Source organism: Amblyomma mixtum, chromosome 8 (assembly GCF_055824585.1).
Source record: "Amblyomma mixtum isolate Tamu chromosome 8, ASM5582458v1, whole genome shotgun sequence".
Lineage (NCBI taxonomy): Eukaryota > Metazoa > Arthropoda > Arachnida > Ixodida > Ixodidae > Amblyomma > Amblyomma mixtum.
The window spans coordinates 130,288,648-130,316,106 of NC_143019.1; the positions used below are offsets into that span (position 1 = coordinate 130,288,648).

At 49.3% G+C, this 27,459-nt stretch overlaps 1 protein-coding gene across 1 annotated transcript in view; it reads left to right on the forward strand.

The window, feature by feature from the left end:
* LOC149334432 (kelch-like protein 6) overlaps positions 1 to 21,511 on the forward strand; it is a 40,570-nt gene extending 19,059 nt beyond the window's left edge. Inside the window, exons 5-10 of the mRNA XM_089556238.1 lie at positions 58 to 253; positions 3,172 to 3,371; positions 9,548 to 9,661; positions 12,308 to 12,499; positions 19,462 to 19,584; positions 20,951 to 21,511. Of these exons, the coding sequence (XP_089412364.1) occupies positions 58 to 253; positions 3,172 to 3,371; positions 9,548 to 9,661; positions 12,308 to 12,499; positions 19,462 to 19,584; positions 20,951 to 21,129 (1,004 nt within the window). The 3' untranslated portion in view covers positions 21,130 to 21,511. The remainder of the gene's footprint in view (positions 1 to 57; positions 254 to 3,171; positions 3,372 to 9,547; positions 9,662 to 12,307; positions 12,500 to 19,461; positions 19,585 to 20,950) is intronic.
* The last annotated feature ends 5,948 nt before the right edge of the window (positions 21,512 to 27,459 follow it).

Below are 27,459 nucleotides of genomic sequence, written 5' to 3' on the forward strand. Positions count from 1 at the left end.
TGCCAGTTAGACACGGCCACCAGCGTGTGTAATCAAACCATTCCTCATTTCTGGCAGCCCCCATCCCTCTGACGCAAGCCCGCTGCCACGACTGTGGGCGGGTAAACCCGGAGCGGTGGCTGCCCCGCCTGCCGACCGAGCTGATTTTCGTGGTCGGTGGCTGGAACAGAGGAGTCTCGCACTCCACCATACAGGCCTTCGACATCAACGCCAACCGCTGGTTCGAGTTCAAGACCGAAGCGTTTCGGCCAAGGCAAGTCACTGGGTTTACACTATACGCAAAAACTTTTTCTGGATGAAGAACTCGCCGTGGTGGCTAGGGGGTTTTGGCGGTCGGTTACTGATCCCAAGATCACGAGATCGAATCCCGCCCTTGCGGCCGCATTGAAATGCAGGCAAAATGCAAAAGATGCCATGTGCTGTGCGATGTTAGTGCACGCCAAAGAACCCATGGAGGTCGAAGTTTTTGCGAAGCGAATGGGCAGCCTGAAAGCCCATGGGCAAGCTGATGCAGACATTGACCGGTTTTCTCCCGACTATAACAGCGCCTCCAGACAATAAGCTACGCATTGTACAGCTGAGCCTCCGTTGCAGTTGCTTAAGCAAGGCGCTACTGGCAATGTGCGTGATAGCATGCTAACGCAGAGTTTGTTTGATTTTTTGATCCAATGGACATAACTTCAGCAACAGCACACCAGGGGTCGTATTCTGCAACAATCCATTTCATTTACTCTACACGCCATTTGGTCGTCTGCCATTAGTCGCTGCTCTCATTTCTGTAGGCCGTTAGAGCAGACGTCACGCTGCTTGTGACACAAAAATGCCCATGATGCCACCTTTCTTGCTTTGGTCACATTGACGCCATAGCCAAATGAAACGGAAAATGAAATACATTGTTGCAGACAATGACTCCTATTCTAATCAAAGCCTCTACTGCAGCCGCACTGGCCAAGAGAAACCATTCGATTTCTCCTGAATGCTTGACCAACTTTAGTCGGCGAGTCAGGGCCAGCGAATCGTTTACAAGAACGGCAGCGACTGTGCAATCCGGAACCAGAATTCATTTGGCATGCGGACCTTTCCAAGCTGGCGTAAAGCACTTTCGAGGTGTGGTGGATGTAGAACACATTTGCATGGGACCCATACTGCAACGTATTTAAAAGCAGTATGATTATGTTTTATGCGACTTCTGTTGCACCTCCAACCATAGTAGTCATTAGTGCATGGAAACCATTGAGCTATGATCAGTAGCTTGACTACACCCATAGCAAAAGAAAGGCCCCTCCCATATCTGGCCAGTTGGCCCGGTCCTGTGCCAGCTGCGGCCACCCTATCGCCGCAAACTTCTTAATCTCATCCGCCTGCCTCACTTTCAGGGGCTCCCTGCTAGGCTTTCATTCGCTTGGAATGCTGTGGACATAGTTGTCGGATACGTAAGCATGGAGAACTGCGTATGGGGGCGCAGTTCTACGCTGTCAAGCACCCGGGGCGCTGCCATCCAGCGGAGACATCATTTGTGCGAATTTTCAGCAACTTTGCTTGTAGAAGTTCTGTAGCGTCAGCAAGGAGGCTTAAAGCGCACGTCCTGGAAGGAGTTTGAAACCGGCGCGCTTGCATTCGTTGGAGCGCAGCCAGAAGCCGGCATTCAAAAAAAAAGGAAGTGTAACTAATCGAGGCATTCCGCTGTAGCTCCCAGTGCTGCCTCAGCGCTAAAATAAATGTAAAGGAAGTTAACATTTCTTTTTTCGTTTTCAACCGTCTAAACAAAAAACACCCTCAATATATAAGAAGAAAAATTCAATCCAAAGCACTCAAAACACAAAACTCAATACTCATCTAGCATATTCCAATCCACATTTTTATTCACCGGTTCCTTTTCTGCACTCAATGAAATGAAACACCATGTAGAGCGCAGACCTGACATTTTAAGCACGTATCAAGTGTTGAGGTTGGGATTTTTATCCCATGTCAGTTAATGAGAATCAACAACATTAAACCCTTAGTGTACTGGAGAAAGCTAGCAAGAATCAAATTCCTCTTTAAACTCTACCATTCCCAGTTCCGTCTTGTCCCCTCAATGTATATGTAACCTTCAACAACTAGAGTAACAAGGCATTACCATGTGCACAAATTGTCTCCTTTGTTTGCCCACACCAACAACTTTAAATATTCCTTCTTTCCTCGCACTATACAAGAATGGAACAACCTACCCCCTCACGTGCTTGTATCCGAAAATGTTCTTTCCGCGATTGAACAAGTGCCTGATCGTTAACCCTTGTCTGTTATTTGTTGCGACTTGTTTTATTTTCATTCTCTGTATACTACATCGCTTGCACTGAACCCTGCTGTTGGCGTTGTCTTCTGCTGGTCGTCGGAGTTCTCTGTTTGTTTTATCCCACTCCTGCTTAGGCCTTTATGGCCTGCATTATTGCATAAATAAAAAATAAATAAAATTAGGCTTCCGCCTCGTATGCAGGATGTCCGGCGTCCGATCCCCAGCGTCGCCAGTACGCACCGGTTTTCCAATGGGCACAGCTTTCCTCCCGCCTGCTGCCCTGTTTTTCAGGTTTCTTGGGAAAAAGGTGTTGACCGGCCCCGCCCATTGGTTAGTCATCATCATCATCATCATCAGCCTGACTACACCCACTGCAGGGCAAAGGCCTCTCCCATGTCTCTCCAATTAACCCTGTCCTTTGCCAGTTGCGGCCACTGTATCTCCGCAAACTTCTTAATCTCATGCGCCCACCTAACTTTCTGCCGCCCCCTGCTACGTTTGCTTTCTCTTGGAAGCCACTCCGTTACCCTTAAGGACCAGCGGTTATCCTGCCTTCGCATTACATGCCCTGCCCAAGCCCATTTCTTCCTCTTGATTTCAACTAGGATGTCATTAACCCGCGTTTGTTCCCTAACCCATTCCGCCCTCTTCCGATCTCTTAACGTTACACCTATCATTTTTCTTTCCATAGCTCGCTGCGCTGTCCTTAACTTAAGCTGAACCCTCTGTGTTAGCCTCCACGTTTCTGGCCCATAGGTGAGTACCAGTCAGATGAGTAAGGTGAGTACCGGTACCACGGCTAGCGTGCGGGGCAAATTGCGCTGCGTCGCGGGATGAGCAGGGGAGAGACGCGAGTTCCTAGCCCACTAATTAGAGAGTGCACCGTGCGCGCGCAGAGCCTACCACGCCGTGGTGCAGATGGGCCGGCGCCTCTACATCATCGGGGGCTACGACTGGCGCAACATCCTGCACTCGGTGCACAGCTTCAACCTGGACACGTGTGAGTGGCAGGCACTCTCGCCCATGTCCAGGCCGCGTGCCTACCTGGCTGGCGCTGTGCTGGGGGAGTACATCTACGCCATCGGAGGGCGCATCGGTGAGTATAACCGGAAGCCGTGGAAGGGAGAAAATGGGGAAGAGGAGGGCCTTACATCTGCGCCGCCTGAGGATATGTACGTGGCCGAAATTACGTGACTTGAGAGGCCGCCTTGTTCAGGCGCTCTTAGCAATCAGTTCCAAATGAGTTGTAGTTGCCAAGGTAAAACAGGCTTACGGGCGGCATATCCTAGGCACACACAAAAAAAATCGCCTGAGACTTAGCTTGGTTAAGCCCGGTAATTGCGAATGCAATTTCCCCTGGCTGCGCCTAGGTTGGCTGGTGGTGTGTCTTAGTGGTGCTCTTAGTGAGGGTTATGCTATCAAAGTTAGTTAATGACGCCTAAGCTTCGCCTTTAGGAGTGGATCGCGACAGCGTGTTGTAGCGCTGCCAGGCAGTCCACGGAAGCACAAGCCCATGGACTCCTGGACCAGTAAGGGACCACGCTGGAAGATTTTTTTTGTGTAATAAAGTTGTTTCCATCCATCCATCCACGGAACGCCACCACCCGTTCGGCGCGATGCCTTGCCCTTTGAACGCGACGCTTTTTGAGGAAAGGAAATGACACAGTAATTCTCTCTGCCATCTCGGTGGACACCCGAACCGCACCGCTCACTGCTGTTGGTAGCTACCGCCGCTCCACACTGACGGCGCGAGCTGGGGCCCTGGTTTTTCGCAGCTGGTGTGACGTCACAACAGAGGTGAAGCTAAAGGTCAATGGTAACTACCGCCTCGCCACGCTGAAGGCACAAACCGCTAGCCGTATTGCTTTCGCAATAAAAAGCCCTCTGAAGGAGTAGGGAGAGCTTTCCTGGCCGCTTTCACCACTCCATGCTCGCAAGAGGTGCGCGACCATCTCGTCCGGGGGGTTCTTAGCAACGCTGTGAATGGCGTGGTGGTTATTTCAGTATAGGTGCTCTTCCCGCTTATCGGAGAAATTAAGGAAGTGCCCTTCCTGTCCTTTTTTTCCTTCTGCCATAGCATGGGCTGCTGTTGCTGAAACATGCGCGTGCTAATCTCCACTGCTGACATCCCATCACCACCTTCATCAGCCTGTTTGAGGTGACGCGAGTTCACGAACATGGTGGGCGTCGATGATCGGGAATATGTTGGGAGCACAGCTTTGCACGGCTAGTGACGATTTAAGTTTGTAGTTTGTTAGTCCTCACAACAGTTTCTTCTTTTGCTTTTTATTAGTGTTTTTATACACCTGTTACACACAGTGTCAAGCTCCGCTGAACGGCAGTTGAGCTCTCCGACTCATGTTGAACAGAACTGCAGCCGCCTGCAGTTATGAAAGGCACGCTCCGCGAAAGCCCTTCATCCTCTTGGTCACGTGAGCGTGCCACGCGTAACATATATTTTAAAGATGCTTGTATTTTGGTATTCGTAACGTTCATCGTATAGTTTACTTCAATTAATTGCAATTTCTGAAAGTTTTTTGCTTTGCGTATGCGTATGCGGCAGTGGACCATCATATAATCAGGATAATCTAGTGGAGGCAATTTGCCGATGCTACGTTCGTTCACGTCTGAAAGTTTCTGCAGGAACTGAGTATCGCGTCTACTACTCAAGGGAAACATTTCAAATAAACTTGTCATAATCAAAATGGAACACTTTAGATCACAAATGTGTTGTCACAGCTTCTGCGAGATTGAAAGCACGGGCGGAACGCTATGCCTGTTTGCAACTTTTTTATTTATTTATTCATACTGTTAACCCACTGTTAACCCTCTTATTTAAGGCTGCGTGAGGATTTGTAGAGGTCGGTCGCGACGACAGTCCTCACCATTATATGCTGACATCCACGGATGTTTCTTCTGGTTGAATCTGTTTCTGAATCAAGATTTCTGCAACAGCAGTCACGACCGTGCAACGAAAACGTGCTGCCAAAAGTCACCATACCGTTGCGATGAAACTTATCATCACCAGCATTCTATCTACGACCACTGGAGGTCAGAGGCCTCTGCCATATCTCTCCAGTTAGCCGTCTGCTGCGCCAGCAGTGGCCACATCACCCCCGCAAGCGTATCCGCCCACCTTCATCGCTCTCGACCCCTGCCACTCTGTTACTCTAAGGGATCAGCGGGTATCTTGCCTTCGCGTTACATGCTCAGCCATGCCCATGTTTTCTTCTTGATTTCGACCAGGGTGTCATAGACTCACGTTTGTTTTCTGTTCCAATAGGCTCTTCCTGACTCTTAACGCTGCGGCGCGGGCTGGGCGCTTTGTTTTTATTTGTTTTTCTCCCCTAACCTATCTCTGTCTCACAACGCTACACCTTTAATTTTCCTTTTCATAGCTCGCTCCGCAGGCCTCATAAGTTCATCCCTTTTCGATAAGCTCCAAGTTTGTGCCCCATACTGCAGTAACCCTAAGATACAGCAGAATCTGCATTTAATGTGGACATCAAAGTCGAATGGACGTTACTCGTGTCTTTATTGGCTCAGTGAGTGTCAAGTTTAGCGGCAACTACTCTTTTCTTGCCCGTGGGCGATCCTCGTAACATATGTGTTCCACATTTATCATCTTGAGGCCTATGACGTGAAAATAGTTTTTTCTGTGCATTAAAAACTGACCGAATGCCATACTTTTTAAATACAGCAGTACAGGGGTAAGAGAATGTAATCAGTTTCTTTGAATACGCAGTAATCAGCGTGTCTAAAAGTCGTTGAAACCATTCCTGTCTTAAAATCCTGCTGGGACGTTTTTAATGACATAGGATGCAGCTCTTGCGTTAAGCACGGTACATGCGAACTTTGTTCTGCCAACCAAATATTTATTTGTGGAGAGAGTGCCGGCGTCTTTTTTTCAGAACTATGTTATTATGAGACATAACTTCACCAGCGAAAGAACGAGACACCAGCAGAAGAAGAACACAAGACAACGCTGGACTAACAACTGAAGTTTAATCAAGAAACAGCCAACCTCGGTCACCAGAAGACGCATGCGTATCAGACACACTGAACAAAACAAACAAATACATAAGTGGCAGATGACTGAGGAGTGGATGCACGCTCCAACACTGGCAAACAACAAAATACAGATAATAGGCGCCGCCGCGGTGGCTCAGCGGTTATGGTGTTCGGCTGCTGACCCGAAAGACGCGGGTTCGATCCCGGCCGCGGCGGCTGGAATTTCTTTGGAGGAGAAATTCTAGAGGCCCGTGTGCTGTGCGATGTCAGTGCACGTTAAAGATCCCCAGGTGGTCGAAATTTCCGGAGCCCTTCACTACGGCGTCTCTCATAGCCTCAGGCGCTTTGGGACGTTAAACCCCATAAACCAAACCTAACAGATAATAGGCCTATCAATCTTGCACGCGCACACTTCTGCTTAGGAAATTAACTTCCTTGCTAGTGAGGTGCAAGGACTGTGCACTGACGCATGTGTCACTGCCTTGCAACCTGATATGGTAGGCCTCAAGGATTTCCCTCTCCTCCGTGTTTTTCCCTTTTCCGATAACTGAAATGTTGTTAAAACCGGGAACACACTTTTTACAACTCCTGCAGTGACGTGGGAGAGTATTTTGATCTGACAAATTTTTCAGAGAATTATTATGTTCGCGTGCCCGGTCATTAACACATCTGCCAGTATGGCCCGTGTACACTCTACCACATGGCAGGGGTATCTTGTAAACGAGCCGAGTCCAACAAGCAATGAAATTGTTAGCATGCTTAACAGTGCAGCTCTTGGACTTCTTCCCCTCACTGGCCTTCACAATTCGTGAACACATACCAGACATCTTACAAGGTGCCGAGAACACTACCGTCACACCGTGCCGTTGTGCCACTTTCTTCAGGTTATGCGACACACCGTGAAGATAGGGCACCACTTCAACTTTCCTCCCATCCAGTCTAGCACTTCCGGACCCCCGTGCGTTCTGGTTTTTAATCTTCTGCAGCAACGACTCACCAACTGCAGTCAGCACGTCATCCGGATAACCCGCGTCGCTAAGCCGACGGACTTGCTGATGAAAGCTGTCATTCAATGCATGTGGGCAGGTCTTCTGCAAGGCATTCCCTAGGCAGAGGCTAGCTATGGCTCTTTTAATCACCTTGGAGTGCGATGAAACATAAGGCAAAAGCGCTTTCTCAGTTCTGGGTGAGTAGCTCCCGCAGATGTGGCCTTCGTTAAAGGTTAGCAATAAGTCTAGGAACCGAATGACATTGTCACTAGGCATTTCATGCGTAAAATTCAGTGCATTGGCACAGTCATGAAAAACACTCAGCACATTGCTGACGACGGTTGGGAGCGAGTCACCAGGTGCAAGCTTAAGAATTATTAAAAAATCGTCAACGTATCTGAACACACGAAGAACGTGGTCGTCATTTAGGCTGCGTCGAAGAGAGTTGACAAACCTAGACAAAAAAATTCCGCACAACACCGGAACTACACTGGCACCAATACAAATACCATTCTTTTGTACATACTTTTTGCCTTGAAATTCAACAATAGTGGACGACAGGTAAAACACCAAGAGCTCAATGAGAGTGTCCACATTCAGACCACTCGCATTCTGAAAGGCAATGGCACCTGACTGTTCGATGAGCTCGCGCACCGTACACAACAGTTCAGCATGGGGTATGGAATAGAATAAGCCTTCTATGTCGATTGAAAACGCAGAGTTGGCTCCAGGAAAGCCCTCCTTCAGTTCATCAACTACGCTGGCCGAGTTCCGAACGACATAAGGGTCATCCACTGGCAGCGTGTTCAACTGGCGCTGCAGAAATTTACCCGCCAGCTTCTGCCAGGATCCTTCCTCGGTTACGATGGCCCTGAACGGATAATCGAGCTTGTGAGTTTTGACGGAAAACAACACCTTAAGCCTATCTCGCTCCGCTTTGTTGACCGCCTTCTCCAACCAAGGGAGGTTGAAATCCTTCAGATACCGACGCTTGTCGTCTCAGGCGTGGAAGTCTTTCCTTCGTTGGGGCAAAGTTCTTGGACATGGCATCACCCGCTTTTTTTGCGAACGAACCTTTAGGCAGTACGACAAACCTACACACTTTGTCAGATAACAGTAGCCTAAGGTCATTGTCAACAAAATGTTTGACCACTTCGTCGATTTGTCGCTTCCCGCCCCTACCAGACACTGGCTCATACATTAGAAGGCAGTGAACCGCTTCAGAGAGGCACCTCGACCTTTCTTCGGTGGGAGCCTTATCCGCAATTCTTCGGGCACACGCCAGCAACTCTTGACTAGAAGCTCTAGGAGGTAAGCCAGACTTAGGGCCGTTCTGCAGAAACGCATCCACATCCGGCGGAACTTTGACACCGTCCATGTACGTAACGGTGTCGTTCCGCGAGGAGGCCCTCGTTGTTATCCTCTCCTTTCTTGGTAGCTGCCGTCTCAGAACATTCCAGTACCACTCGGTAAGCTGACCTACCATACGACGGTGTTCCTGTAGACGTCGTGAATCCAACGAGCTCATCTGCTTATCAAGGCACAACACGCGTAGCCGGTCACCTAAAAAAATCGCACTTGCCTCCAGCACTCCTCCTTGAAGACTTTGCAAATCCGCTTCCAGTGGCCCGTGGAGGGGGCAAGAATCCCAACTGCTGCGGTGATGTCAGGCGGGCACAAGCCGTTCTTGATGCAGTAGGACAGGTAACGGCCTCGGAACGTCGTGAGCGCGATGAGGCTGACACACATGGAAATTTGGTAACCGGGAGACCCACGAGGTTGGCCGTTTCTCGATTAAACTTCAGTTGTTAGTCCAGCGTTGTCCTGTGTTCTTCTTCTCCTGGTGTCTCGTTCTTTCGCTGGTGAAATTATGTCTGATGTACACCAACTAGCCCACATGGGTACCTTGTTACGTTATTATGGCTTCGCCAGTGCTGTGCCTAATGGTGATATTAGCCCATTCTCACGAAATGGCTGCCTTCGGTCCCTTGGCAGCGCTGCTTAATTGGAGTTTGTTATTATGGGCCTTAGAGAGAACGGAATCATACTCATCGTTCCCACGATAGCATCTTAGAGCTCCAAGCCAGGTCCTTAGAAATTCTTCCTATATTGAAGACGGATTATTTGGCCTCAAACCTACAAAGTGGCGAGGATGTACCAACACCTCGGTGCGTGGTCGTGACGTGAAATGTGTTTCCTGATGCTCCTGGCAATTGCTCCGAAAGGGGTCCTGTTAACATGACATTGTATCACCTTCTGATCGCTACCGCAGACAAAGAACGGACGGGCATGGTGGAGCGTTATCATCCGGACACCAACCAATGGATCCTGATTCCTCCTATGTACAAGAAGCGCAGCGGCTGCGCTGCGTGGCCTTTAAAGGCCAGTGTCTATAGTTCTCGAGGGGTTTGACTGACGAGCGAACTGTTTCGCGTGCCTTCTGTGCAGAGCACTGTTTCTGGCGAGTACAGCTCCACCTGGAAGACAACCGCAGAGTTTTCTACTTCGTAAAAGGGCGCACTTGGGTGCAGCTTGACGTGTCACGTTCAACTCAAACAGTATAGCATCCTACTACATTGTTTCTGGCAGAAGAGAGTCGGAATGGTTGGAAAAACCCGTACGTTGGGATCACGGTCGCCGACAGCTTTTGGGAGTAACGATAAACAACAACATCCTACTTGCAAACTGCTACTAACGAACATCAACAGAAGGCGGCACGACGCTTAATTCGGAACACGAAGGGTCACCCGACCATGGATAGTCCAGTGGGACCACTGGACGGAGGTTGTGCTTGTGTTCTATGTCTGGCCTTTCAGTGAGCACTTTTTTCCTCGCCCACTTTGACTCCCCTCTTCATGGCATTCACTTTGCTAATACTGTTCCTGCCACCAAGCCACTTCCCTTTCCGTCACTGCTATTTCACAAGAGGAACGATCTGTCCGGTAATACTTTGCGTATCAACAAATGTAGTTCCAAATTTTAGTAGATGGTTCCTTAAAGCGATTGCCACCCGGCACTCAGGGTGGAGGCGACAGCACTGGCGGCGACCACGTGAGTGGCCGCGAAGAAAAATGGACGCAAAACTTAGAAATGGCCAGGGCAGTGTTAAAGAAAGAAATATTTCGGTCCTCCCAAACTGGGGGCCTCATTTGGTACACTCAGCGAATGGGAGAGGTGGGCGGTCATTTTGAAGAAAACCCTATTTTTGTGAAGGCCTGGACGGGCCTTTAAAATAAGTCCACAAGCTCTGTGACATGGACAGCTATTGAAGCGAGGACCTTGTGTTAACGATTTGGAGTATGTTTGCAGTAGGGATCACTTGACATGCAGGCTATATGATATATAGGGTACAGGCGCAAAGCTCAATAAAACCGTCAACCTTCAAGTGCACTGACACCTGAACTCGCATTACAACGACGCGTGCAAACCCGGAGGGCAGCCTTCCTCCGACATCGGACGTACTACTTGCTGAAGGTTTGATTGGTTCATGCTATAAATTTGAACCGTGCGATGTACACGAACACAGGAAATACTCTGGGCTCTTTTCTGTGCTCACCATTCATATATACGCCTGCCATCTCCTGCAAGAACCTCATCGTAGCTGCCACATGCTAGGATCTTCGCTTATTGCCTGGAGAATCTGATCATCTTACAAGAAGTTCAAAGCATTTTTGGCTGTTAGCAACCATCATGAGGCCGCACCTAAAGGATTTACAAGATTTTGAAATCAGAAAAGTGGAGACAAGTTTGTGGGCTATAAGTCTGGTTACTTGTCTTGGTGCTTGACTCCCGGAACCGTCAAAGCACTCAGGGGAAGTTTCTAGTATTCAAGAAGCTAGCGGTCAGCACAACAAGGCGCCCTTTCTATCCACGTTGTATTTCCTGTGTTTGTTAGGTCAGAAGGTTAGACGCCTGTCTGTGCTCACCATAAAACACGTAGCTAGAAGAGGCAGGAATAGAACGCACATAAGCATACACCGCGCTAATTTCCATCAAGGTTTAATTAAAGGTGGCAACCAATTCCTATACCACCCGTGTTATTAGCAGTCCCACCATCGCATGCAGCATCGTATGTTATCTGTAATAAAACTTCTGGACGGTCGCGCTTTGAGTGTAAAATCGTTTTGTACTCATCTTTGTACTACGCGTTTCATGTCCCGCCGCCTTTCCGCTCACTCTTCGCTCCAACGTCCCTACCCATACAACCCGCGCACCACCGGACTTAGGGGTGCTTTAAACAAGGTGGCAGCTGCTTGCTTGTGGTGCATCAATCAACGGCTCTCTCAAAGGCTCAAAGGCGGATCTGCAGTAGCTGTATCCAAGAAGTATGCCGAAGGGAAATAATAGTCACACAGGGATGCTCTGGAGGGAGCACCTGAGAAGGCCCCGCGTGGGCAAGGGCGGGAACGGACCATCACTTGTGACCACATCATCATCATCATCATCAGCCTCATTATGCCCACTGCAGGCCAAAGGCCTCTCCCATGTCTCTCCAATTAACCCTGTCCCTCGCCAGTTGCAGCCACTGTATCCCCACAAACTTCTTAATCTCATCCGCCGACCTAACTTTCTGGCGCCCCCTGCTACGCTTGCCTTCTCTTGGAATCCACTCCGTTACCCTTAAGGAACAGCTGTTATCTGCCCACATACTATATGCGAAAGAGTCCTCACTGCGGAAACGTCAGCTGCCAAAAGTACCCCGCACGATTCTTACCCTCCTGCCCACCACAGTTTTCTACAGTTTCACACCCCGCTCAAAGAGACACTATTTGCTGAATTGGTTTAACATACTGCCTCTTCTTATACGTTTTTTTTTCAGACTATTTTCCAGCTTCTCCAGACTCTGTGCGGGTGGAAAGTCCAGATTTCTATTTTAACAAGTTTTCGACCCCCCCCCCCCCCCCCCCCCCTTTTCACTTGAATGTTATGCGTACCAGTATCCTATTTAGCCCAACGTATTCTGCGGATAACATTGCTTGACAGCGTCAAACAATGACCGCGCCGCCATGCGCGGCCACGTCCCTCTGCGCAGACCGCCTCTACGTCAGCGGTGGGCACAACGGCAGGAAGGTTCTCGAGAGCATCGAGGAGTACTCGCCCTCCCTGAAGTGTTGGAGTCTGGTGCCGGGTCTGCCGGGCCCACGCTGCAGCCACCGCATGATAGAACACTGCGGAAGGATCTACGTCATCGGAGGCTACGACGGTGTCCGTCGGCTGAAAACGGGTGCGCGTACGTTCAGGGCTGCTACTGGCTTTGTTTCAGTCCATAAACGAAGTTTTAAGCTCCAGTTCAGCGGGAAAAACCGCCGTAATTGTTGGCGTTGGCATGTCGAGAAAATCCCGATTGGTCGAGAGGGTCGCCACGAATGACTGAAATGTGATTGACATGTAAGAATGTAAAGGAAATAATTACGCTGACAAGAAAACCGGGGTGATTAGTATGAAATCAAACCCATGACCCTTGGGCTGAGAGTCAGACAAGCTACCCAAAGACTATTGAGGCACGTCCGTTCGACTAGTTTAAAGGGTCAACTGTTGTGTCTTTGTGGTGTATCATGTGGCCTAGTATGCCTACTGATTTTTGGTGATTGTATATATAAAAGGATATCAATTAAGAAAGAAAGTAGCAATTAACCAATAACGTGCTGCTGCGTTATACAGTTCATTGAGTGTCCCCCTAATTTTTTTGCGTGTCGATGTTACGAAGTGACAGTTCCTATAGGCTTCCTTTCCAGTTTATGCGCTGTTGTTGGCGCTGTAAGACATCGTGGGTAACGCATCACATTGACGGGTCAGAATGAAGTGCCGTCTCGGATGACGTCATGGCAACGCGTACAACGCTGATTTGCCGGAATGCCAATCACTGAGTGGTTTGAAGGCGATCACGACACTTATAAAGTCATGAAACCCTCTTGAAAGGCTACAGTAATATGAAAGGCTACAGTAATATGATTCAGACTCCCACAAGGATAACCACAAAATCACCCACACTGATAGATCTATTCATAACAAACCTGCCTAAGCACGAAACAACAGCAGGTACAGTTTCGTCAAATATCAGCGACCACTTAGCAATAGTTTTACTCTGTAAAACAACACCTAAACGTACGATGTAAAAGAACACCTGAACGTACGAATACTGTATCACTTCCAAGCAGAAAAATTCAAAACATCAGTGAGTCTACAATATCCACTTTTCGTAGTAAACTTATACAGACAAGCTGGAGTGATGTTTATAGCACGAAATCAGCTGATGATGCATATAATAACTTTTTAAATAAATTATTAGATGCATATTCGCAGTCGTTTCCCTTCATTACTGCAAAAAATTCAAGAAATCACGTGAACCTTAGATTACCAAGGAGTCCCTAAAAATGATAAAAAAGAAAGACAAACTCTTTCATTGATTTCTAAGCACGCGCGATACAGAAGATTGGAAAGCCTTCAAAAAATATAGAAACAAAATAAATGCCATACTGCGGAAAGAAAAACAGCGGTATCTTTACCTATTCTTTGAGACGGGTCATAGCATAAAATCTGACGTTATGTGGAAGAAGTTAAATGAGCTACTTAATCGGAACCCTCATAGTCAGAACACGCATGAATTAATTATAAATGACAAAGTTATTTGTGGACAACAGCTAGCTGAAGAATTTAACAACCATCTAGTCAACCAGGTTACTAGTGCTCACTGTGTAGAAGCAACGGGAAATATTGCTAGAAATTTAGACAGCATCTTTTTTGTTCCCACAAGTGAAAGTGAAGTCCATGATGTATTTAGTTCTCTTCGTAACAGTTCGGCGCGGGACATAAACGATCTTCAGCTAAGGCCTATAAAAAGTGCACTCGACTTGCTTACACCACATCTCACTCATATCTACAATTTAGCTCTCTCCACAGGCGTTTTCCCAGCAAAGATGCAAATATCTAAAGTAATAACAATTTTCAAAGGCGGCGATCGCAACAATTTATCAAACTATCGCCCAATATCCTTTATACCTATCTTTTCAAAAGGACTTGAAAAAGTAATTCATATCCGCATCATCAATTTTTTCGAAAAGCACAATTTGTTAACACCGACACAATTCGGCTTTCGCAAAGGCAAATCCACAGAACTAGCATTGCTCACACAGAAAGAACTAATACTAAAAGCATTTGAAGAAAAAGAAGCAGTAGTTGGTATCTACATTGATTTTTCCAAAGCTTTTGATCGTCTTAATCACATAACATTACTAAAAAAACTAGAAATATATGGGGTAAGGGGAACAACACTAGCACTCATAACTTCATATCTAAAACATCGAAGGCAAAGCGTTTCAATAGATAACAACATGTCATCATACAGACCTGTAACCACCGGCATACCTCAAGGAAGCATACTTGGCCCCCTCCTATTTAACGTATACGTAAATGATATCACATCTGCTAGCCCTGTTCCACATTATATATCCTATGCAGATGACACTACCTTATTATTCCACGAGCGTAACTTTCAATCCTTAGAGGCTGGTATTAACACGATCCTTCAATATCTCTACCAATGGAGTAAAGCGAACTCCCTGGACATTAATACGAAAAAAACAAAGGCAGTCATGTTCACTCCCAGGCAATCGAAAGCACCACACTTCTTAAATATCACATTAGGATCGGAACCAATAGAATTTGTTGATTCAGTTAAAACACTTGGCGTATATCTGCACAAAAATATGCTATGGGACACTCACGTTAATTATGCTATAACAAAAATATCTAAATCTGTCGGAATACTAGCGAGGTTCCACTCTTTCTTACCACAAGCAATTAAACTGCACATATACAATGCCTTCATTATATCACATATAAGTTACTGCTTTCTTGTTTGGGGGACAACAACCGTCACAAATCTAAATCGTTTGCACGTACTCAAAAAAAATCTATTCGGCATATCGTAGGGGTAGACTCGCAAGCCCACACAGGTGAATATTTTATGCGGCTTAATGTAACAAGTGCACATAATCTATACCTAAATACATTGGCAAAAGATACAAACAACAACTTCGTAACAGCCAGCAAGAATTAAAATATACGGCACAGTTAACTCGATCAACACATGCACGTGATACACGCTTTTCAGAACCTTGGAAAGTTCCTTATTCGCGGACAAATTATGGTCAACAAATGCTACGTCATTCATTACCAACACTTTTAAACAATCTCGAACATAACGGAATTGACATTAACCACATTAGTATTTCAAAAATTAGGTCTTTCCTGTCGGAGCAAGCATCAGACAACGCATACTAATTAATGCAACTGAAATAATAACGTGCAATTCTGTTGCAAAACCGTTTTTCTTTATAAATATGTACCTGTATGCACTTTCCATTCTGTTTGTAAATTACTACAGTTTATTTTTTTTTGTCTTCGTACTTGCTGTACATATCAAAAATTGTTTAAGTTCCACAAGAGAGCTTTGCAAAACCACTCTATATTGTTTAACCTTGTGCGTTTTGTTTGCTTTCTTCCATATTTCCATACTCCACGAGTATATTTCATATCACATCCACCTGTGTGTCTCACTGCATGCCATGTAAAAGGGGCTTGAGCGCAATCAAGTGAACATGTTTCACTTTTTGCTCGAGCCGCCTCCGTTGACTTCTTTCTGACGGAAAATAAACTGCATTTGATTTGATTTGATTTGATTCTCTGTCTTGCCAGTTGTCATCTCGGTAACTACAGGCACACAAACAAGGGGTTAAAGGGTGCACAACAAGTTGAGACTGATCATTATTCGAAACAACACGTATTCTTACACCCTCTAAATTGCCACATCACAAAATATACACAGTCGAAAAATCTGCCCTCCCTATAATACGAATTAATTAGTAACAGACTCGCACAATCATCCCCTTTCTTTTTTATCGAAAACGCCTCAGTTAGCTCACATGGGACCTCGTCATGGCTCTTCCGGAAAGTTTAGTACTGTCTTGTCATTAAAGGCCGACAAGGCTTGTTGCTTGTAGCTTTTGTCATGCGCCCCAACATAGGGGCAAATTTGACTCCATTGTGTTCTTCATTGAAAGCTAGTGCTCCCTCAAGCGATCGCTCATACAATGGCCCGTATGGTCGACGTATATCTTCGCGCAGGTTGTGGGGATTTCATGAACCACAGCTGCACGCATCTGACGAAAGGAATAGACGATACGCGAAATTGCTTGGCGGTCTGGCAACACCGCGCCCACAACTTCCGGTTTCCATCTTAGTTCGGTCGAGCTCGTCGAGCTGGTGCATCGTTTGCTATGCCTAATTTCTTCTTGCGAGTGGAATTTCAACAGGCAAGCTTCAGCTGCTGCGTTGTTTTCACAGCTGATCTTTGACCAAATGTTGGTGCTTTCAATAAGCGCCAGCTTACTCCTACCGCGTCCTCGGCTTCGCTTGAAGTCTGGCGCTGATGATCGCAATAACCGGCACTCGAAAGTGGGTTGGAAAGTCGAACCGTGACCGTGTGCTGTTGTCGTTTTAATGCTCGCATTAAAGCACCAGTTCAAGCATCACGCATTATCATGGCTATTTTATTCCCAGGTGGACGCGAATTCATCTGATAGGGCAGCGAGCGGTTATTTTGCGCTGAATGCGCACGTATGTTGACAAACTTCTGTTACAGCGCGCCGACGCCAGGAGCTTCATGCATTGCAGTATAATCACACAAGACCCTCAACCAGCTGCGTAATTCGATTCCTTTACTGTAATGTGCAATGCGCATCCGCGGTTTTCAACGTCACCGTTTCAGAGCCCAGCGTCGGTTGATTTTCGCCACAATTCGTTTAAACCGCGTCCTGCTTAAGACGCAGTCAGTCAGTCGACATTAACAAGAGGAAAGTAGGCATGCACATATAATTAAAAATATTGTAAGCAAAGGCGCAGCTTTTTTTTTTCAGATAAGCATCGAGCCACCGCGGCGGCGTTGATTAGAGAAAGATGCTACAGCTGTAGGTGCATGCACGGACCCGATACGCTGCTCAAGCTGTGTGTGCAGGGGCGAAATTAGCATGTTCGGTTGCTTCCGAAACTTAATTAGCTTACTCCCAAACTTGGACAAATGGCTTTGTTGCGAAGCAAGCTGTTGGAGCTTGCCACAACGATAATAAAATCTGATGGCCTGAAGCGTTTTCAGAACACTGTTGCACGTACTTTCTAGCTTAGAAATGCGTCCCTCCTTCGTAATAAAGTAGCTATATTAATCGCTTTTTTTTTAGATTTTCGTCGCCGCAGATATCGAAGGTATAGGAATCGTCAAGAAATAAAGCATTCGCACCTCAGTTTTTATACGTAGGGTGTATTGCTTCACAAAGACTCCTTAACGCGCATAACATATGCGTATGGTCCAGAGAGTTTGCTCGCCCTTCTAAAACTAATTGAACACGGGAAAAACTTAACTGAACAAGTAGCAAACTAAGCAGTAATCGGCATATGGTTCTTCGAGTAAACCTAATTCGCCACGGCATGAGCGATTGGCCCGCTGAAAAAAATTACCGTCTCTATTACGTTGTTCAAGTATGCGTCTATATGTATTCACGCCCGACCGGAGAGTAGATAAATGCACGAAATCGGCTTCCAATTTTGATCAGAGACAACAAAGGCTGTGGTCTCTATCTTAATTTAAACGCAAATCACCTCGAGAGATTTGTCAACAATCAGCGCAGAAAGCGAAAGCTGCGCACTGATCCGCATGCTGACACATGATACCTCGCATGGGGTTTTGTGTTACTAAAACGTTGGGATGGAGTAAAAAAATAGAAAAGCGAAAAGCTGGAACGCACCTAGTTCTGGCACGCATCGTAGTGTCTTTTCACAGTGGAGAGGGTAGCGCAACACTGATCGGCATTTTACTTTTCAAACGAAGCGCAGCCGTTTCAACCCAACGCTGGGCAGCGGTTTCGTTTTCTGTACCGTACCAACATGGAGGACTTTGTTCTCGGAGCGCCGAGAGATGGCGCTGCGCATTTCGCATATCGTCTATTGCAGGACGCTCCAAGCACACCGGTGCTCTTTTCTCTTCGCACATGATGCGAGGGCACAATGAAGGCACCTTGCAGAGGACGCAGAATACAGCAGGTTCACTGTAGCGGTTCGCCACCCTCTTCAAATTGTGGGACACCCTTAGAAAGCAGGATAGCACCGATGGCCTCACTTCTTTTAGACGGCCACATTCCTGGCATGGCCTAGCCTACAATTTCCAGAGAAGCTGCGCCTTGAGGTAGAGCACCCACCTTGCATTCGGGAGGTACTGGGTTCGATCCCTGGTGTCGCCGGTTTTCTAATGGGTACAAGATTTCGCGCGGCGTGGTGCTCGGATCTTCTGGGGTGAGATACTTCGGAAAAGGGTCGTGGACCGAACCATTGCGTTGACGGGCCGGTGATTTGTTCCGCCGTTAAAACATCCCTAAATCCACCTCATGCGGTAAAAGCCAACTTATGGCCCTTTTCATCAAGGGTGTACGTGCAGCTAACATCTGTACACCTCTCCTAAGTTCCTCTGCGAACGCATTCGCATTCCTTGGGTTTCTGTCTGCACGAAGCAAGCTGAGTTGAGTTCCGACTGTGGGGTTCCACCACTTCCGAGTTGTTCCTTGGCCCCACGTTCGACGAGACTTTCGAGGCACAGGCTACCATTCCCATGCGGTGCACCCCTCGAAAGCCAAGCGCTATGGCCGGGGGACCGCCTGTTCCCATTGGTTTGACCGGCTGGATAGACCAGCGGCCGCGGGGATCGAACACCCGACCTCCAGAAGCCAAGGCGAGCGCTCACACAGCTTTCCTTTGTAAATTGTGTAGCTTTCCTTTGTAGACGCATGCCTGTGCTTGGGTGGATGTCACTCAGTAATTACTTCCTTATTAAAAATCTACTCCTCCTTTAGGGATTGCCCTAAACATCTGACCAACACTGTTTCCTCTACGAGTTACTGATCAGTTCGCTGTTGCCCTACCATGAACTTGCTGTCCCGGTTAGCTCACTTGGTTGAGCGACTGCTCCTGTAAAGCGGTGGTCTCGGGTTTCGAACCCCGGACCACTAGAAATATTCGCTACGAAGTTTCTGTGGAAGCTGTATATCGTTCATTTATAGCGGTATGACTGCGCTTGGGTTGATGCAAATAAAAAATTACTCCCTCATTATAATGCGCTGTCGCACCACGCACTATTCGCAGTCATACGCAGCGAGGACAGCCTACCTCTGCGCTGGCGCGAGTTGCCTAAAATGGCCACTTCGCGCAGCACCTTCACAGTGGCGCAGGTCGGCAATGACATCTACGTCATCGGCGGCTTCAACGGTGAGCGCAAGCCAGCCAATCACTGCACGCGTCATTCCTCGCACTATTCACCTTTCCCACGCAGCGTCTCCACGTATGCACGTCCCTCTTCTTCTGCCCTGCATCGACCACTAATCGAAGACAAACCAACAGCCTGTTTGAGCATGCGCAGTCCATGTTGGCGCCATCTACCCCGTCGCATGCGCAGTTGGCATTTTATGGCAGGCGATTGCGCCTGCAGTAACCACATGCGTCTTTTTTCCCGAGCACTTTTGTGTGTAGCAGACGAACTTTTACGCGGTACCTATAGAAAGCAAACATATTGTGACGTCATTAACAGTAAACACACTCTAAAAAGCTGTTGAAAGCGCTGTACGAAATCCCTTCACTATAATGCAACACTTCGGACATGCTTCGCAGTGCTGACCATGGGTCCTCCGTGGATAAAAGTCCAATATGCGCTTTAACAGGAAGCAACCGAAATACGAACGAGAAACCATGCGCGAATTTTGTGCTGCTTTTTGTAATCGCAAGATTAAACTGCTTTCGCCGACTACATTTTACAATGCCAACTGTTAAGGGCTTCTTGCACGGAAACCGGATAATTCGCGCAGAATGACAGCTTCATAAAGTGACTGTAATTGGTGATGCCATCATTGGTCACCCGTGTGACCGATTACAGTCTCATTAATAAGTTAGACCTCTTACATGTGATTGTGGCCTACTTAAACATAAGCGCCCTCTCAGTTATAATAATAATAATAATATTTTTTTTCTGATCACCATACTTTGATAGAGGGGATCGGAATAAAAGCGATTAACGCCTGACAAAGTTCCCACCCCTCTGTACAGCTAGTGAGGAGTTGTATGCGACGGCACTTCTGACATGATCGCAAATAGAAAGGCGTGGCTAAGCATAAGTGCGAAATAAGAAAACAAATACACAATCGCCAATGTAAGTAGACAAAGAAAAACTGGTGGAAGCAACAACAATTACAGCGACCAAACAAGAATGATTATAGAACAGCGAAATAAGAATAACAGTAATCAAAAATACACTTATAAAACAGTCATTCGACACTAAAATGAAGAGTTTGAGAAAGGGGGGCTTCAAGGAGAAAGTAGTCGAGGAGGCTAGAGTAGCTAATGCTTCCTATGTCAATATTTGCGTCAATTAATTCATTAAGCAGTAATTGAAGTTGAAATGCTACCATTTTGCTTCCCCAGTTTGTTCTCACTTTCAGTAGTGCCCAGTGTGGTTAGTGACTGCGTGAATATGTGTAGTGAGTGAACTGAATCAGGGCTAAGTCTGATACACTGCTTGTGCATCTTATTTATTGGCGGTAAAATTCGACTCATGTTATGTGAACGCCCCCCATGAATGCAGGCACGACCCTGGTCGCCGACGTGGAGTGCTACACGCCGGGTGACAAGCGCTGGCGCAAAGCCAGACCGCTCAGCGCTCCTTTCAGCGGCACGGGCGGCTGCACCGTCCAGGGCGTAGAAGTCTGCAGGAAGTTCTCTGCCCGCGGTGCAACCCTTCAACCGGTTGCTGCAAGTCAGTAGCGAAGCTAAGTTCTCGGTGCGCGGCCTGGCACCCTAGAGCTACGCGTAGCCCGCCTCGATCAACGGACACCTCAACCTTTATGGTTATAGCACGGATTTTCCTGGAGGGGAACAGACGGCACCACACCCAAGTGCTTCCTAACACGCCTAGGGTGCGGCGAACAGACCGTCCACGACCAAGCCTGAAGTCGAGCAAACGAGCCACTGCCGACCACTAAAATTCATACGTTTGCGATGGGCTGCCCCATATCTAAATGTATCAACGCAAAAAAAATTGTTTCCCTTGAAGTTCAGATTTACCTTAGATTGTGTATTATTTTCATAGCCCAAGATTAAAGGGATTAAAACATAGCGCCTTTCCCAAAAGTGTGCAGCCAAAGAGGCTTTGTTTCAGAGCCGCGATGTTTGTTTGCTGTAAACGCTATAGATGTCCTCACTTGTGATCGTGTGAGAGGAATAATTTCCTCACCTACGAGTGACTGGGAACTGTTACGAGGCAATACTACTACTTCTGTGTAGTCCAGAAGGAACTACAATAGACTGTATGTTTCTAGCAAAGCATTTAGGTATTATGGGAGTGCTAATAAGTGCGCCAGTCATTATTTGCAGCAAAGGCGACAGTATTACTGCATTTATTATCAAAACCGTTTTTGTTGCTCGGTTACTCGTGTTTCTGTACCTAGTTTAGGTATATGTGCTTAAAAAATGTATTTATGCTGCTATTTACGCGATATATCCTTGTCAAGTACACGCTCAGCTGTGCCGCGAAGCAACCACTTGAATAAAATGGTTTCGACGCTTTACCCTTCATCATCATCATCATCAGCCTGCCTGACTACATCAGCCTGCGCTGCCCTCTTCCCCCTCGGCCGGTCTCGACGCGCTCGCTCGTTCGCGCGTCGAGATCGGCCGTGCTTCCCCAAACTGGTCGCAAGCGCGCACCGCCAGGCGCCGCCGAGCGGTCGCTGATTGGCCGGAAGTGACAACGGGCAAGTGAACAGCTTGCCTCGCCAGCGAGAGCACGTCAGGTGAATACCTTCCATTTTAAGGCGAAAACCTTTAATGCCTCATACTGTCGTGACCAAGATTTGTCAGCAAATGTGTCCGCGTTTGGGATGCATGCCTCATATGGGCATATGCCAATCAACAGCCAATCGATACTTAATCGGGTGCAATCGAAAGACATCGGAACATGATATAAAGGGATTTCATCATTATATCATTTCACTTAATGACTAATCGGTAATTAGTAGTAGTTAAGAAGTGGCATGCGGCAGCCCGCGCGTACCGGCCCCCACCACCTCCATCGGAATCTCTGGAGCCCAGGTGCGCCTGGACCGGCAGCACGCGCCCACAAAGCGAATCTGCTCGGGCATCGGCTCGGTTCTCGGGCGAAGGCGTGCTCTTCGAAGTCTCGGATAGCGCCTTGGATCCGTACTCGTACGGGTTGAGGGCGACAGAGATAACACGGCCGGGGATCTTGTCAACCTCGCACCACCCGCCCGACAGAGATTCCCAAGCTCGGTCAAACGATCGCGAAGGGGTTACGCCCCTATACGGACAGCGTCACCGGGGGGAAATGACGGTTGGGAACGAGCTCACGGATGGCCGTGCGCGGCAGCAGCCTCCTCCATAGCTCCCCAATGCACAGAACTCTGTGCGGTGCTTCAACTGTGGCCAAGCTGGTCACATTACACATGCGTGCCCTAACGGCCAGGAAAACGAGACAGGCCGCCGGTAGTGGCGCCGGCGGCCGAGGCGGAACCGGGCGATGCAGCCGCAATCCGTTCATAGAGCTTGCAATCGCAGGATTTACGTTCAAAGCACTACTCGACACTGGCGCGAGCACGTCGCTCATCGCAGACGAGATCGTCTCTCATCTGGGATGGAACGACATTCGGCTGCGAAAGCGCAACCTGACCCTCAGCGCCTGTGGTGTTTTCTTCTTTGTCCCGGTCCTGTGTGCGCTGGAAATTTTCCAACAGACTGCCCCTCCAACTCGCGCGAGGAGAAGCGTGCTCCGGCGGTGATGCGCGCCTGGTCGTGCGCTGGAATCAGCGTAGACCACGACAGCGCTTCATTCACCTGCCTGGACTCACGGTCCCCGTCATCCTCGGACGAGATTTCTTGGCGAATTCGGGAATCGTGGTTGATATCGGCAACGGCGGCTACCGGGAAAGCCCGCTCACGCCGCTCAAGCCGTTCGCTACAGCACCTACCGGGAGTACTCGGATGTCAAAAACTGAAGTGGAGAGGAGAAATGCCTCTCGAGAGAACAACGCTCCCCCACAACCGCTGGAGTCAGTAGCTGGGGCCGGTCCCCGTCCCTGCGTGTTTTCTGCGGACAAGGACGCGGAATTACACGGTATCCTCGCAAACGCGGGTGACTTGACGGAGCGTGAGCGCGGCCGAATCTTCTCCTTGTTAAGCAACTTCGAGGAGATATTTACAGGCCGTCCCGGCCGCACAAAACTGGTGCAGCACCGCATCGAAACAGGGGACGCACAGCCTTGGAAATCCAATCCCAGACCGGTCAGCCCCACCAAACGGCAGGCGATTGACGCAGCACTGCAAGAACTGCTCGATGCGGGCATTGTTCACCGCTCAACGAGTCCGTGAGGATTCCCAGTCGTACTCGTCCCCAAAAAGGACGGTAGCTTGAGCTTGTGCGTGGACTACAGGCGGTTGAATGCAGTCACACAGGAGGATGCGTACCCGTTCCCAAGCATTGACAATATCGTCTCAAACCTTGGGGGAGCGAGGTATTTTTCTGCTCTGGACACTAGCAAAGGCTATTTTCAAGTAGAAATGCGACCAGGCGACGAGTGCAAAACGGCATTCACATGCCACAGGGGTCTCTACGATTTCGTTAGGATGCCCTTCGGTTTGTCCGGAAGTCCGAGCACCTTTCAGCGGCTGATTGACCGTGTATCCGGCGACGCCAAATGCCATCACACCGTCGCCTACCTGGACGACATTGTCATTTACGTAGATTCGAGGAACACGTCGATCATCTCGGGGACGTCCTGAGAAAGCTCGGAGTGGTAGCCCTCACACTCAACCCCGTCAAGACGCAGCTGTGCAGAGCGGAAGTCAGCCTACTTGGCTACCGCGTGCGACGCGGACAAGTGTCCCCGGACCCAGAGACGCTGCGCTCGATTCTGGAATTTCCAGCGCCGAACGATGTGAAGTCCGTGCGCCGCTTTCTCGGGATGGTCGGCTACTACCGCCAGTTAATTTCCAACTGGCTACGCCTGCAAGCACTCCTGACAAAGTTGTTATGGAAGGCAGCCCCGGGGGAATGGGGAGAGGAAGAGCAGATGAGTTTTCATCAGCTGGCCGAAGACATCGCCGACACCGCATCACTGAAACTGCCAGACCTAAACAGGACATTCGTGATCCAGACAGATGCCTGAGATTTCGGAGTGGGCGCAGTGTTACTGCAGATAGAGGACGAACAACTGCGACCCGTGGCATTTGCCAGCCGTGCGCTGACGCGGGCCGAGCGCAACTACTCAATGCTTGGCAATCATCTACGCACTACGAAAATTCGAGATGTACGTGGAAGGCATCACGTTCACGGTCGAAACCGACCACATGGCCTTGACATGGCTAGCCCGCCTCCGTGAGCAGAGCGGAAGGCTCGCGCGTTGGGCCCTGATGCTACAGCGCTTTGAATTCGAGCTCCGCTACTGAAAAGGGCCCAAAAACGTGGTTGCTGACGCGCTGTCGCGTGCGCCGATGAATGATCCCTCCCCAAACGACGGAGAGGAGGAGCCGGCGCGGCAAGTTCCCTACGCTTCGGGAGAGCGGAGCCGAGCGAAAAAAAGTCCCGCTCGATTGCCTGTGCATCTCGTTGGTGTGAGGGTTCCCATCGAGAGAGCATTCAGCAGAGAAGAGCGTATCAAGGCTCAGCAGGAAGACGTACTGTCGGAGGCTGGTCGCCGGTATTAGTGAAGAGACGGACCGCCCGGAGAATCTAGTCAAAGGACGCCCGGAAACCGCAGGTAACGCGCTGGCGCGAGCTTTAGTACAGCTTGCAGCACTACGAGTGAGCTGGAGAGTTTCCTGCTTGATGCCGACGGAGCATTGCTGAAATACGCGCCAGGTAATGAGGACTCAAACGAGTGCTTCAAAGCCGTCGTCCTGCATCAGTTCAGGCAAGCTGCGATGCAGCATTACCACGACGCGGACGGTCATGGGAGCGCGCCAAGGACATGGAAGAGACTATGTCGCTTCAGCACCTGCCTCGGAATGAAGGTTGTGTATGTAAATACGTACAAACCTGCCATGTCTGCCAAGAGCGAAAGCCGAGAGGGGGAAGGCCACCCGGCTTGCTTCAGCTGATCGTGAGCACAAAGCGATCAGAAATCGTGGCGTGCGACCTGATTGGACTGCTGCCGCGCAGCAAAAGAGGGCACAAATTTGTGCTAGTGGTCACTTGTCACTTCATCGGAATCGCTGAACTCCATCCACTGCGAAAAGCGACTACGAAGAAGATCCTTGCGAAAATCTCAGGATTATTCTGCCGTTTTGGATTCCCCGACCGCTTGATCACCAACAATGCATCGTACTTAATAAATGGCTTAAGTAAATGGCTTTTCGTGACATGTGCGCAGCAATGGGAATTATCATTATCATCATCAGCCTGACTACGCCCACTGCAGGGCAGAGGCCTCTCTCATGTCTCTACAATTAACCCTGTCGTTTGCCAGTTGCGGCCACCGTATCCCCGCAAACTTCTTAATCTCATCCGCCCACCTATCCTTCTGCCGCCCCCTGCTACGTCTGCCTTCTCTACGCCTCTAGAATTTCGCCTCCATCGAAATCCGGCAGCCACGCCGGGGATCAAACCTGCGTCTTTGGGGTCAGTAGCCGAGCGCCGTAACCACTGAGCCACCGCGGCGGGCATGTCCTGAATGAATTAGCAAGGTAATGTCATCAGCGAATCGCAAATTACTCAGGTATTCTCGATTAACTCTTATCCCCAAACCATTGCTCGGGGCATACGCCCCGACGCACAGCGACGGGGACGAGCACCTCGACGCCATCACCTTCCCACTGCGAACGAGCAAAAACCGCTCTACGGGCTTCACGCCGGCTTTCCTGTTGTTCAGGAGGGATTTTGAGACGCCAACGGGCGCTATCCTTGTCAAAAGAAGGGATGCTGCTTCAGCCGAAGTGGCAGTTTCCGACTACTCGCGGCGTGTGCGAGAACGCCTAGTAAAGGCAGTGAAGGAGGCCAGCCGCAATCGAGCGAGGGCCAGGGCGAGCCAAAAGGCGGCTTATGATCGAGCGCATCGGAAGCTGGAATTCCAAGTGGTAGATTTGCTTCTGAAGTACAACCACGCGCTCAGCGATGCGAGCACAGGATTTCCGGCAGGCCTCTCGCCGATATGGGTCGGCCCATTCACTGTTGCTGAGAAGCTCTCACAACTGAATTGCAAGCTGAGGAATCCGAATACAGCTCGACTCAGCGGGCCCATCCACGTGCGGGAGCTAAAAAGGTACTTCCAAAGGAGGTAGAAGTGCAGGGGGAAAATGGGACCACGCGAAATCGCGGGGCAAGGACACTGACCCCAACGCACTCCTACAATACCCGCAGCAAGCGAAAGCGCTGCTAAGGGGACGCACTGGGCGAAAGTTGCCCCGAGCCGCACCGGACGCGAATTCCCGGACGAAGGACGACGGAACCCGGGAGATTGCACCCACCGGCGCAACGGTCGACCAAGGACGCAAGGAAGTCAACGGACATCAAGGTTCTCAGAAAATTCGGGGACCACGTCACGACCTCGCCAACCCCTGCTCCTTGTACGAACCGCAACTTGACCAAATGGAAAGTTACGATTGGTGTAGAAGCAAAGGGAAGAGCCAATGGAGAGCGTGGATGCGTATTCCATAGGACACTGCGGGAGGACGGTCGTCAGCTCGCAGTGATTGCGGCCTTCATTTCCGGCTCCCACGAAACCATGGAAACATCCCCAGGTACGCCAACGGAGCCAGCAAGGGGGCCCATGCTAGACCTCCCGGTCGACCGCCGGCGGCAAAGGGATCGCGGGCACTGGCCAAGGAGACGAAAGAACCAGCCGGTGCCGCGGCCCCACGCAGGACCGCGGCAACACGGAGGCCGCGGGTCAGCGGGGCAGCACGCTGGCTGGCCACAACGGTCTAACCCCCGCCGCCAGCCTACGGGGGCCGCGCCCGCACTTCTCCCTCAGAATCCTGCGGCCAAGCGCCGAGTCCCAGCTCCGGCCGGGACAGCCGGGCCGGACCCTGTCGTCGGTCCGTCTCCACGTGGACACATCGGGACGGCGAGGCGCCACCTCGCTC